This window comes from Mya arenaria, chromosome 13 (assembly GCF_026914265.1).
Source record: "Mya arenaria isolate MELC-2E11 chromosome 13, ASM2691426v1".
Lineage (NCBI taxonomy): Eukaryota > Metazoa > Mollusca > Bivalvia > Myida > Myidae > Mya > Mya arenaria.
In genome coordinates this window covers 62,524,146-62,538,030 of record NC_069134.1, presented here as the reverse complement: position 1 = coordinate 62,538,030, position 13,885 = coordinate 62,524,146, and the positions used below count along the sequence as shown (strand labels likewise).

The 13,885-nt window shown below is 35.8% G+C and overlaps 1 protein-coding gene across 1 annotated transcript; it reads left to right on the top strand.

Moving 5' to 3' along the window:
* Positions 1-549: 549 nt before the first annotated feature.
* Positions 550-13,656, top strand: LOC128215451 (uncharacterized). Its single transcript, XM_052922136.1, has 10 exons — positions 550-565; positions 1,860-2,720; positions 2,848-3,474; positions 4,207-4,281; positions 4,571-4,626; positions 8,516-8,681; positions 9,109-10,339; positions 11,915-12,182; positions 12,992-13,187; positions 13,592-13,656. The coding sequence occupies exons 1-10, from the start codon at positions 550-552 to the stop codon at positions 13,654-13,656; spliced, it is 3,561 nt and encodes a 1,186-aa protein (XP_052778096.1).
* The last annotated feature ends 229 nt before the right edge of the window (positions 13,657-13,885 follow it).

The window sequence follows — 13,885 nt, the reverse complement described above, 5'->3', positions numbered from 1 at the left end:
TTGACTGACTTGTTTGTTCCGGTGTCCCTTTTGTTAGTTTAGTTTGGGACAAACACTGAATTGTTGAGCATTATCTAGTTTTGTTATTAGTTCCAACAATAAGATTACCATTCATACTAGATTAAAGTTTGATTAGGCCTAAAAAAAAGTACATTTGGTTCGGGTTACCCGACCCTACCTACGGAATAGGCGCCGATCCTACCGTTTTTATAGTCAGTTGGAAAAAAAAAATGAAAAACTAAAAAAAAAAAAAAAAAAATCTTTTTTTTTTGGTGCTTTTCAATATGTAGTTTAAAACCTTAAATGCTTATATAGACGATAACTTTAACACCATTCTCCAATGATGATAATGACGTTCTTATATAAAGTCTAATAAAAAAAAAAAAAAAAAAAGCCTACCTATTTTTGAAGAGGATGTAACCCTAATCAAAAATTATTTTTTTTAGGCCTTAGTGAACTGGCCTCATTACTGAGACCATTTTATTAAGAAAATACTCATTTTTTTTTGGTTTTGAAATCAAGGATTGTCTCAATGTTAAGGTGGTCTAAATGGGGGAACTTAACTGTAATTATTTTCAGATGCCATTGTTCTATGATTTTTGGAATACAGTTTTGAACTTTTTGTAAGATCTGGAACAGTTTTATCCATCTTAAATCTAACCCATAGTTAGTAGTTGTTCCCCATTGATGCAGTGGTTGGAACTTAGGAGCTCATTCAATAAGCATCTTAGTGAATATTTTCAACTTAGTGAGAATTTTGTAATATTTGACATCGATTATTTTAAATACCCACTACTTTTCATCCGATTTATTCATATAATGCATATATTGTTTAGACCATTTTCTTGCTTATTTTCATACTTTTGGTGTACAAACATTGTTCGTTTTCTTAAAATTCAAATTAGAAAAAAGGCAATTTTTCACTAAGTTGAAAATTGTTACTAAGATGCTTATTGAATACGGCCCCTGTTCGAAAATTAATGTTTTACCGCTTAAACCGTTACTAACGGTTAATGAAAATTGCACAAAACATCAATTTTTGAACTTAAATATAAAAATCTGCGATATAATTTTTGTCAGCAGTCTTATATAATTGGTTTCCATGGATTTTTCGCAAAAATTGGCTCATTCCAAGACAAAAAAAAAGTTGTCAAAACATTCAATCTGTGAAAGTGCAACTTTAACATGAACTTTGACAATTCTGTAATACAAGACTATGCTATACTTAGGCTGCTGTACCTAAACTTTATTAGAAGTGATCAGAAGTAGGTCCTGTTGAATAATGTATCCTCTCCTTAAAAACTGGAAAGTTGTGTTCTTCACCATTAGAATGTCGACATTGTGTTATGACGTGCACAACATTGGCTTCTTAGTGCAAAGGTCAAGGTTATTGCCTTTATAATGATTATCAATAAATACAAGGGGTATTTCTCTATGAATTTAGAAATTATGAATGGATTTAAACTAAACTTACACGGATAGTGTTTAAGCCAGAAATGAAAAAGGGGAGGGTGCTTTCTTTAAAGGGAAAAAAATGCGCACAATATTTGCTTTGTATTGTTGAAACACGTCCATGTACCTTATCAAAGTCCATTTTATGGCATGTTCATGCATTCATAGTAAAAATATCCCTATTGAATCCTCATAATTATTCTCCCTTGTTCATTTACACTTATGACACTTTTCTAACCAACTTGGGTTGCTGTCACAGCTGTTTTTTAGCTTGACTATTCGAAGAATAAGGAGGGCTATACTACTTGCCCTGACGTCGGCGTCTTGTTAAAGTTTTAGGGCAAGTCGGGATTTTCACTGTTTTAATGGTCTATTATAAAGCTCATCATATTGTTGTTTGATTTCAGGTCACAGTATCAACAGTGACTCAGATGAGACCAATGTGGAACAATCCTCTCCAGTTACAGCTGTTGAAGACCAACTGACATGTACAGCCAGAGTTGAAAGTCCTTCCTTCCAAGCTAACACACCTGATGCGTCTAACACAAACACCGTACATCAGATTTCCAGCACTGAAGGGGACACACTTGAGACCAATGTGGAACAATCCTCTCCAGTTACAGCTGTTGAAGACCAAGTGACATTTCCTGATATAGTTGAAAGTCCTTCCTTCCAAGATAACACACCTGATGCGTCTAACACAAACACCGTACATCAGATTTCCAGCACTGAAGGGGACACACTTGAGACCAATGTGGAACAATCCTCTCCAGTTACAGCTGTTGAAGACCAAGTGACATTTCCTGATATAGTTGAAAGTCCTTCCTTCCAAGATAACACACCTGATGCGTCTGACACAAACACCGTACATCAGATTTCCAGCACTGAAGGGGACACACTTGAGACCAATGTGGAACAATCCTCTCCAGTTACAGCTGTTGAAGACCAAGTGACATTTCCTGATATAGCTGAAAGTCCTTCCTTCCAAGCTAACACACCTGATGCGTCTGACACAAACACCGTACATCAGACTTCCAGCACCGATGGTGACACACTTGAAACCAATGTGGAACAATCCTCTCCAGTTACAGCTGTTGAAGACCAACTGACATGTACAGCCAGAGTTGAAAGTCCTTCCTTCCAAGATAACACACCTGATGCGTCTGACACAAACACCGTACATCAGATTTCCAGCACCGATGGTGACACACTTGAAACCAATGTGGAACAATCCTCTCCAGTTACAGCTGTTGAAGACCAACTGACATGTACAGCCAGAGCTGAAAGTCCTTCCTTCCAAGATAACACACCTGATGCGTCTAACACAAACACCGTACATCAGACTTCCAGCACGGATGGTGACACACTTGAGACCAATGGAACAATCCTCTTCAGTTACAGCTGTTGAAAAGCAAGTAACATTTCCTGATATAGTTGAAAGTCCTTCCTTCCAAGATAACACACCTGATGCGTCTAACACAAACACCGTACATCAGACTTCCAGCACCAATGGTGACACACTTGAAACCAATGTGGAACAATCCTCTCCAGTTACAGCTGTTGAAGACCAACTGACATGTACAGCCAGAGTTGAAAGTCCTTCCTTCCAAGCTAACACACCTGATGCGTCTGACACAAACACCGTACATCAGACTTCCAGCACCGATGGTGACACACTTGAAACCAATGTGGAACAATCCTCTCCAGTTACAGCTGTTGAAGACCAACTGACATGTACAGCCAGAGTTGAAAGTCCTTCCTTCCAAGCTAACACACCTGATGCGTCTAACACAAACACCGTACATCAGACTTCCAGCACGGATGGTGACACACTTGAAACCAATGTGGAACAATCCTCTCCAGTTACAGCTGTTGAAGACCAACTGACATTTCCTGATATAGTTGAAAGTCTGTTCTGGGAGGATAACGCAGATCCATGTACTGATGATCGAGTAGACAGTAGTTCTTGTGATGATGGCTTTGAAACTGACGACTTTCCCATGCTGCAGCAGTTGAAAGAAGGTAATAAGATAATTATTTTGGCAGATTTTTTTTGATTTCTCAGAAGGCAGATAGAGATTGTTAGGGTGTAATTGGAAACCCCAGTGATTTATTGCATGAATTATTTTATACAAATACAATTGAAATTTGTATTCTAATCTGCTCGATCAAAAGTATATTAAGTTTATTTGTGTGATATTACTTTGTTTTAATTTTTACTAAGGAATGGTTTCAATCACTTTTCATAAATTTTGTACAAGTCTGGTTTTCACAATATAGTTAGTTTACTATTACCTACGTAGATGTAGATCCAGTTTTATGAGATTTGTGTAATCTGAATGGCACCATTATGTAAGCCAATCACCAAGCTTGTTATCACTTTTGAGTCTGAATGTAAAAAAGGCCCTAGTTTTGTTCACCATGCAATCACAGTTTCACCAATTTTTTGTTACTTAAAGTAACGGAAGTCCATCAGAAAATTAAAAAAATAAAAGCCTTAAAGAAAGTGATTAGGTTGTTATTGATAGTTTTGGTATGAAAAACAGTCCTGTTTCTATGACAATATATGTATATACTGTGAACTTTGTAAAACAAATTGCTTCAAAATCAAAGTATCGGAGTGTTTAAGATTTCATGCAACAAAAAGTGGTGGACTCTTATGGCATTGTCGACAAAATCAGGCATTTTATTTCATAATTGAAACAAGTTTTTGTCTCCATTCACTACTTTTATTTATATGATATTGTGTTTTAGACCAAGTCCTTGGTGAGGACCATACTGTGGTTGCTAAATCTGCTGCCAGTGTTTCTGTGCAAAGGAAAAGGAAAGGTACATACATTTGAGAAGTTTAAATAAATATGAATCATTACAGAATGTATAGCTGACAGTAGATTCTTTGGTGGCTCAGAGATGCAATTTATTTAGGGTATATTGACCTCAATATTTATGAATTTTGCTTGTTAACAAAGACCACCCAAAGTCCAGACCAAGACACCTTTTACATTTAGTTATTAGTTTATTTTAATCAAATCATAGTGTGGGGTATGTAAAAGGCAAAGTTATAAAAATAATAATATCTAATATAGTATAAGCAGTCCGTATCTACATGTATTTCCAGCCAGTGATTCGGGTGATGAATTGAGCAGTGTGAAAAAGAAGTATGCAAGGTTGAAGGTAATAACATTGTTTTCCTGCTGAGTTTGTAAATTCTGAAAAATATTTATGATCACTGCTTTTGAAGTCTAGAGATTGTTAGGATTTCTTTTGATTAACAAATACTTTACAAATCTGATTAAAGTGATCAATGTGGTTCTGTGGCGGTATAAAGTCACCTTCTGTGACAGTTCTAGTTATAATCTTGTCATCTGCCCACAACCTGTCTTCCCATGTTCCCATATATATACATTTTTAAATATATATATATATACCATCTGCCCTGAATGCCATCTGTTCATATACTATTAAGTATTTGTCATCTGCCCACAACGGATCTTCCCATGTTCCTATATATGAGCCATTATCTGACAAAACCAGTATTGACGACAAAGTTTCAATATTTTTTCCTTCCTTATAATTCAGTAGGTTCCAGTTTGATTGGTACCAAATTAATTGTATATTCTGACAATTGTTATTGGATTCTAAGTCAAAAGCAACATGTATTACAAAGTAAAAAAGACTAATTCACATAGGCATCTAGATGTTGTTATTTGATGTTGGAGTACTTATTTTATGCTACTTTATTTTTCATGGAAATATCAACAAATCATTCAGTATTTGTAACTAAACATTAGATTGTTCTTTACATTTTTTCCCACATAATCAACAACATGTTAAAGTATTCATAGAAATTGGTTTTCAACATGTTACTACTGATGTTATTTTGAATGTCATTGCGCGACTTAACAATTGATGTCATTAAGACTGGTTTTGCCAGAGAACACCCTCGATGTCATCTGTTCATATACTATTATATATTCGTCATCTGCCCACAACCTGTCTTCCCATGTTCCTATATATATATATATATAATATATATATATGTTTATGTAGACGATGTACATTGTACAAGTCTCAATAAAAAAATGTCTGTCTGTATGTATGTATGTATTTGTGTACCATCTGCCCTGAATGCCATCTGTTCATATAGTTGTATATATTGTCGACTGCCCATAACCTGTCTTCCCATGTTCCTATATATATATAATGTGTACCATCTGCCCTGAATGCCATCTGTTTATATACTATGACATATTTATGCACAAAGTGTTCAAGGTGAGCTATTGTGATCGCCCTGTGTCCGTCGTAGTCCGTCGTCAACAATTTCACTGTTAACACTCTAGAGGTCACAATTTGGGCACAATCTTATGAAACTTGGTCAGAATGTTACCCTCAATAAAATCTTGGACGAGTTTGATATTGGGTCATCTGGGGTTGAAAACTAGGTCACCAGGTCAAATCAAAGAAAAAGCCTGTTAACACTATAGAGATCACATTTATGACTGTATCTTCAGGAAGCTTTGTCAGAATGTTAATATTTAAATTCTAGGTCAAGTTCAAATTTGGGTCATGTGTGGTCAAAAACTAGGTCACAAGGTCAAATTGAAGGAAAAGCTTAATAACACTCTAGAGGTCACATTTATGACTGTATCTTCATGAAAGTTGAACAGAATGTTTATATTAATAATCTTTAAATCAAGTTTTAATCTGGGTCATGTGCACTCCAAAACTAGGTCACCAGGTCAAATCATAGGAAAAGCTTGTTAGCACTCTAGAGGTCACATTTATGACTGTATGTTCATGAAACTTAGTCAGATTATATATATTGAATAGCTCTAGGCCAAGTTCGAAACTTGGTCATGTGCGGTCAAAAACTAGGTCATCAGGTCAAATTGATGGAAAAGCTTGTTAACAATCTAGAGGTCACAATTATAAATGTTTCTTCATGAAAGTTGGTCAGAATGTTTATATTAATAATCTCTAAGTCAAGTTTAAATCTGGGTCATGTGCAGTCAAAAAATAGGTCATTAGGTCAAATCATAGGAAAAGCTTGTTAGCACTCTACATGAAACTTAGTCAGAATGTTTATATTGATTAGCTCTAGGCCAAGTTTGAATCAGGTTCATGTGCGGTCAAAAACTAGGTCACCAGGTCAAATTTAAGGAAAAGCTTGTTAACACTCTAGAGGTCACATTTATAACTGTATCTTCATGAAAGATGGTCATTATGTTTATTTTAATAATCTCTAGGTCAAATTTGAATCCGGGTCATGTGTGGTCAAAATCTAGGTCACTAGGTAAAATCTTAGGAAAAATATTTTCACTTCATAAATTCAACAATTTTTGTCAATTCTTTATGAAACTTGGTCAGAATATTTGTCTGCATAATATCTTGAAAGTTAATATGGGTCATCCCTGGTCAAAATGTAGGTCACAAGGTCAAATCTTAGGAGAAAGATTCCATGGCCATAAAAAAAAAAATGTCAAACCTTTATGAAACTTGGTCAAAATATTTTTGTACATGTTGTCTTAAACATTTGTGAATATGGGTCACCTCAGTTTAAAAACTAGGTCACTAGGTCAAATCTTAGGATATATTTTCCCCGATGTCATAAAAAAAGTGTATGCTTACCAAACCTCATAAAAAAAGTCTATGCTTACCAAACCTATCAATATCGGTCAACAACTAAATTCCATTGCTCCTTTATAAACAAACATCCCAATCATGAATTTAATATCTACCATATTTTTCTTCTTTTTTTTCCCCTGAAGGTGGGCATATTAAAATCGCACCGTCCGTCCGTCCGTCCGTGTGTCCGGCTCAATAACTCGTGTCCTGGCTGTAACTTTCCCTTGTATGGACAGATTATAAAATAACTTGCCACATGTGTTAGGCATACCAAGACGACGTGCCGCGTGCAAAACCCGTGTCCCTACATCTTAGGTCAAGGTCACACTTAGTGTTTATTCACAATGGAATGCTGCATATAAGGACATGAGTATAGGTTGTCGTGTCTGGGCTGTAACTTTCCCTGTATGGACAGAATTTAAAATAACTTGCCCCATTGTGTACGACATATCAAGGCGACGTGTTGCGTGCAAGACCCGTGTCCCTACCTCTAAGGTCAAGGTCACACTTAGGTGTTTATTGACAAAGTAGTGCTGCATATAAGTACACAGAGTATTTGTTGTTGTGTGGGGCTGTAACTTTTTCTTGTATGGACAGATTTTAAAATAACTTGCCACGTGTACGACATACCAAGGTGACGTGTTGCGTGCAAGACCCGTGTCCCTACCTCTAAGGTCAAGGTCACACTTAGGTGTTTATTGACAATGTAGTGCTGCATATAAGGACACAGAGTGTTGGTTGTTGTGTCCGGGCTGTAACTTTTTCTTGTATGGACAGATTTTAAAATAACTTGCCACATGTGTTCGACATACCAAGATGACTTGTCACGTGCAAGACCCATGTCCCTACCTCTAAGTTGAAAGATACACTTAGTTTTTATTCACAATGGAATGCTGAATATAAGGACATAAGAATGTAAGTTGTCAAGTATGGGTGGTATTTTTTTATGTTCAGAGGCAATTTAAAATAACTTGCCATATGTATTTGTTTGATCTTTAACTTTTTTTGTACTGACCTTGTTCATAGGTCAATGTCACAATAGGGGCATTCGTCACATACTGTGACAGCTCTTGTTTTATTTTAATTAACTTTCAAAATATTTGTGAACATAAAATCTTAGATGATAAAGTGTGTCATCTAGGGTCTAAAACTAGTCTCTTGGACAGATGTTATTGGAAAAGCTGATGTATTTATAAAATGTTCATTTTTCCTCACACAAATGGAATAGTTTCTGTTGATCGGGTTATTTGTATGAACGATATCTCCGATAAGTATAAATATGGGTCTTTTTAGTAAAAATACTAGGTCAATGGCCAAGATCACCAGGATCAGAGTGTTTTACAAACACATCTTGTTTAATTCTATGAGAAAATAATAATGGTTCCTGCAATGTAGTTTTTGGTCCAATAACATTTGAACTGAAGTATTTGTGTTTCAGGAGAAATATGAAAAATTACTCGAAGCAAACAGGGAGCCAGCAGTGACATACACCAGCAAAGATGTACCAGCTGTGCCAGAACAGGTGCAGGTGACATGCAAGGAGTTGCCAGTGGAGCCACACTCAAGCAGTGAAGAGTCGGCCTATATGGAGGCAAAAATTAATGGTAGGTTATTAGTTGTTGTGTCAATGCATTATTGATAAGCAATGTAAAATTGTTCAGTATCATATTTATAAACCACAGAGTTTATGTTTCTTAGACAAAAGAGCTGCAATTGCTACGGATTGTTGGTTGTTTTCAAGCTCTGCTCACTTCTGCATATAAGATGTCTATTGTAAAGGTTGTCACACTGAGATGTGTTTGTAATTGGATAGCCAAAGACAATTCAGGATATACTTAGGTGGTTGATGTCAATCTTGTAGCAACATCACAAATGTGATAAGCAAGTTAATACACCCAGTACTGGTTTTGTACTGTATTAATGATAATTGATAAACAACATGAACTGAAAGAATGCTGAAATTCAAATTAAACTTATTCAGGAAGGAAAAAAAGTTTATAATTTGCATTTTGCCTGTTTATATATTTACAGAGGTGCAGAAGAAGCGGATATATGACAAACTGCTTGCTTGTTATTATTGTGGAAATGTGTACAAACACAGAATAACTGAGCACTTGCAGCTTGTTCACCCAAACGAAATGGATGTTGCTAAGGCAGTGGGTACGTCAGATGAAAAAAAAAGGGACAATATATTCCTCAGATTGAAAAACCTTGGAAATTTTAAATACAATCTTTCAGTATTAGAAAAAAAAGGTAATGATATCATTGTTGCAAGAAGACCGAATAAAGGTCCAATTGTTGCAAAAAATTACCTGCCATGTGTTTCATGCTATGGCTTCTATCTTGGTAAAGATCTTTGGAGACATGAAAAGAATTGTCAACTTAAAGTAGGACAAGTTGGTAAGTCGGCATCTGTTCAGGCAGAATCAAGGGTGTTGCTAAGATCGTCAGTTTCTTCTGATCCAGGGACAGGTGATGGTTTGAAGTTGTTAGACAGATTAAATACAAGATCTGATAGCATAAAATGTGAGATTGTGAATGATACACTTGTTATTAAGTTTGGCACAGTTTTGCTTGAAAAGCTTGGTGACAGAAGAAAGAACGATATTTCTCAGCGAATTCGTCAGCTCACTCGCTTAAAGATGCAGATCAATACAACTAAGAATGATAAGACCGAACAATTATTTGATTTGATTTCTGGAAATGGATTTGATACTGTGGTGGAAGGGGTGCGGAACTTGTGTGGGACATATGAAAATGAGGAAAAAGTAGTGAGAATGAAGAAACCTGGACTTGCATTAAGATTGGGACACAACCTGATTAAAGCTGCAGAAATCAAATGTGGTATGGCCTTGAGAATGGATGATGAAGCAAGCTGTAATCAAGCAGAGACATTTTGCAAGCTTTACAGACGAGAGTGGAATGATAAGATATCAAGTGTTGCCTTAAGTACCCTGAAAACAAACAAGTTTAACAAGGGCCAAGTGATACCATTGACAGATGACCTTGTGAAATTGAAAAATCATTTGTCATCAAGAATGTCTGCACTTGCAGAAAAGCTACAAAGTTCACCTGCATATAAAGTTTGGCGTGAATTGGCAGAGGTCACTATGGTCAGAATCCTGTTACTGAACAAGCGCCGAGGTGCTGAAGCATCCAAGTTACTGATTAGTGCATATCAGAGTCGGCCTAACTGGGAAGAGACTACAAACAAAGAGATACTTGGCAGTCTTTCTCCGCTGGAAAAGAAGATGTTCTCTAGGTAATCAGTTGTTTATCTTCACTGTGTTTATGGTTTCAATCCAAGGGCGACCAGCACAGACTTTGAGGTAAGTTGACCAAAGGCATGTACTAAAGTCAGTTGCCTTCCACCTCTGATGCATGTGGAAAAGCAATTTATATGGTACCCAGGTAGATCCTTGAGAGACTTGACTTCCTTTGAAATGGCGTAAAAAGTGACGGCATTAAACCACATACAAACAAACCATATTTACCATATGACTTAATTTTCACCAAAATATATATTTTTTAGACAAACACCAACATTTGTAAACAAAGGCACTATTTAGTACAACATATGCCATGATCAGTGGAAGAGTTAATATATATATATATATATATTATATGCACATTGTGGGATGTTTTATTTTTTTGTGTTGTGGGCAAACATATGACAGGAAGTGGGAGAAAAAAATGGATGCTTTAACTATAATTGGTGTTTGTTTTTTAATACTTAGCTTTATTACATTATTGGGCATTCTATTTTTTCAATGGAAGTTACTAAAAATAGCACAGTGGTGGAGCTATTTAAATAACTAGAGACTTTTAAAAAGGACTTCAAATGGATTACCTTTTGGTTATAGTTAGTATTTGTGTGGTTATACTTTGCCTTGCACTTTTAACGATGGCCCTTTTGGGTGTATTTTTATAAAAGACACATTCATTTAAACAGATTTGTGGTGTTATTGCCATGTAGATACAAGTGATATTTCTAGAAACTTTCAAGATGTATAAAGATGTTAGAAAGGAAGGACCTCTTAGTGCAGTGTGTTTGCTGTAATTGTGTAGAAGACCTCTCATCAGGTTGGTTGGTTGATTTGGTTTATATTACTGGAATGTTAGTACTTCACTCCGGATAAATTAATGCACTTGGTTGACAGGCCTTGCTTTACAAGATATGATTGTTTGAAGTAACATTTTTTTAATCATCAGTTGGACTGTCCGGTGTATGAAACAATCATGTTTCATGTATAATTAATTGACTATCATTCAATGAAATTCATAGGGGCAAAAGGATTTGAGGCTGGAGTCTGGTTTTCCAAATTTTCACAAGGTGGGGAGAGGAATTTTTCTGACGCGAACAAATGTTGATCTAAAAGTCATGAATTCTGAACATGTGAAAATAATTTGCCAAGGCCTGCAAAAAAATACATTTGGTTCGGGTAACCTGACAATACCTACGTAAAAGGCGCCGACCCTACCGTTTTAATTGTCAATTTGAAAAAAAAAATTAAAAAAATAATAAAAAATATATATATTTTATAATTGCTTATGTAGTTTAAAACCTTAAATGCTTATACAGAAGATAACACCATTCTCCAATGATGAAAATTACATTCTTATATAAAGCCTTATAAAAAAAAAAAAAATAAAAAAAAAAGCCTACCTACCCTACCTATTTTTTAAAAGGATGTTACCCTAACCAAACAATTTAATTTTTTAGGCCCAATCATAAGCGCATATGATCAAATGCATTAAAACAAACAAAAAGAAAAAAATCTATTTGGCTATCATTGGTGGTTCTTAATAGCATGGTCTTTTGATTTCTGTATTTCAGGATGGATATGGTCCATACCCAAGGAAAGCAAGACAAAAAGGTGGCGACTCTTCTGAACCGAGACATGGTAGACGCCATTAATCTACTCATAGCCACCAGAGCAGCTTGTGGCATTCTAGATACAAACAAGTATGTGTTTGCCAACCAATTAGATGGACACCTAAGTACCTGGACAAGTCTGCGTGACCAGGCAGTACAGGCCCAGTGCAGTAAACCCGAGTTGATAAACTGCAACTCTTTGAGGAAGTACATCGCAACAGTATGTCAGGTGTGTTCCTTGCATATCTTTACTCAGTCCCTTAATGTGTCACATATCAATCTTGAAACATCTTCTCCTCTGAAACAGCATGGCTCAGAGCTCTGATAATTTCATGTAGACCCATGTAATCAGAGTTATACACAAATGGTCCAACCCCAGGAATCATGTTTCCTATGGAAATATATAGGAAAACCTTTTAAATCTGCTTTAAAACTGTGGGGCACAGAGGTTTGATAGTTGATATGGAGACTCAGTTAATGGACATTTACCATGATTGCTCAGAATTTGCTACGCTCCTGGGGATCAAAAATGGCCACACCACAGTGACTTATGTCTATTGAAATGTATAGGAAAATCTTACTGAAACTGCACAGCCCATAGCTCTGATAATTAGTATGTAGACTAACGCCACTGGGGTTAAAAATGGCCCTATACAGAGGGTCATTTTGTCTAGTTGAAATGTACAAAGAAAACAATATGACAGTCTTCTTAGAACTATGAAACTGTACAGTCCAAAGCTCTGATATTTTGCATGTAGGATTATGTAATATACCTGTACAAAGATTGTTTAAACATTGCCCGTTTGGGTTAAAAACCGCCCTGCCTTTTAGGGTCACAAGTTTCATATTGGCAAATATAGGAAAAAAACTAAAAATTATTCTTTTCTGAACTGCATGGCCCCAAACTTCAATATTTGATGCTTGTGAAACTATACTTCCTATAGAAATGCATGTAGGAAATTAATTATTAAAATACATAGGGCCAGTAAAGTATTAGGCCCCTTGTTCTTATAAACAGCTCATACTTATTTCTTTCAGCTGATGGATCTCAATGATGGCGAGGTCCAATGGGTGTCCAGCCATTTGGGGCACACAGTCAAAACACATAAAGATTTTTACAGGCTGCAAGAAGCAGCTATAGAAATCGGAAAGATTTCAAAGCTGCTGATAGCAGCAGAAAGTGGGAAACTTTCAAAATATAAAGGGAAATCTCTTGCAGCCTTACAATTTGATGGTATGAAAATTTAAATAAATTAGACAATATTGTAAATTCAACCCAGTGTGTAAGCTGAACTGCTGTTTAACAACTGCTGTGTTTTGTTTGCTGTCCATAAAATGGCATAACACTGTATTATTGGCAAATTACATGGTTTCGAAAATGATTAAATATAGTCTTTTTATCTTGATTATGAACCATTAAACAATTCACTTATGTCTGTAAATTTTTCACAAAGTTGCTGCTATCATCAGATCAGGTAGAGATGATCATCAGATCAGGTAGAGATGGCCATTGATCATCGGGCGGCAGGAGCATACAGATTTGCCCTTTTGTGGCATATGTTATGATAAAAAGGTAGATGTCTCAGAATTAGCAAATTATTTTACAAAGAGCTAAATTATTGTACTCTTATAATTCAGATGATGATGAATCCGATAATGATGAGGATGATGATGATGAGGAGGCAACAAAGACGATTCAATAGACGATGCTCTGGCCGGAGACATCAATGGTAATTAAGTGTATATGTTCACAGTTTGTCTTGTCCTGTCACAACGAAGACAGCATCATATTTCTTTAGAAACAGTATGAAAATTGATAAAACTATTCATTTTTCTTAAATGTCAGATTGTACATGCAGTACAGTAAATCTAACTCACATCAAAAAGCTCATTTTTACAAAAAAAAATGTAGGGATACATGAAGAAGTTAAT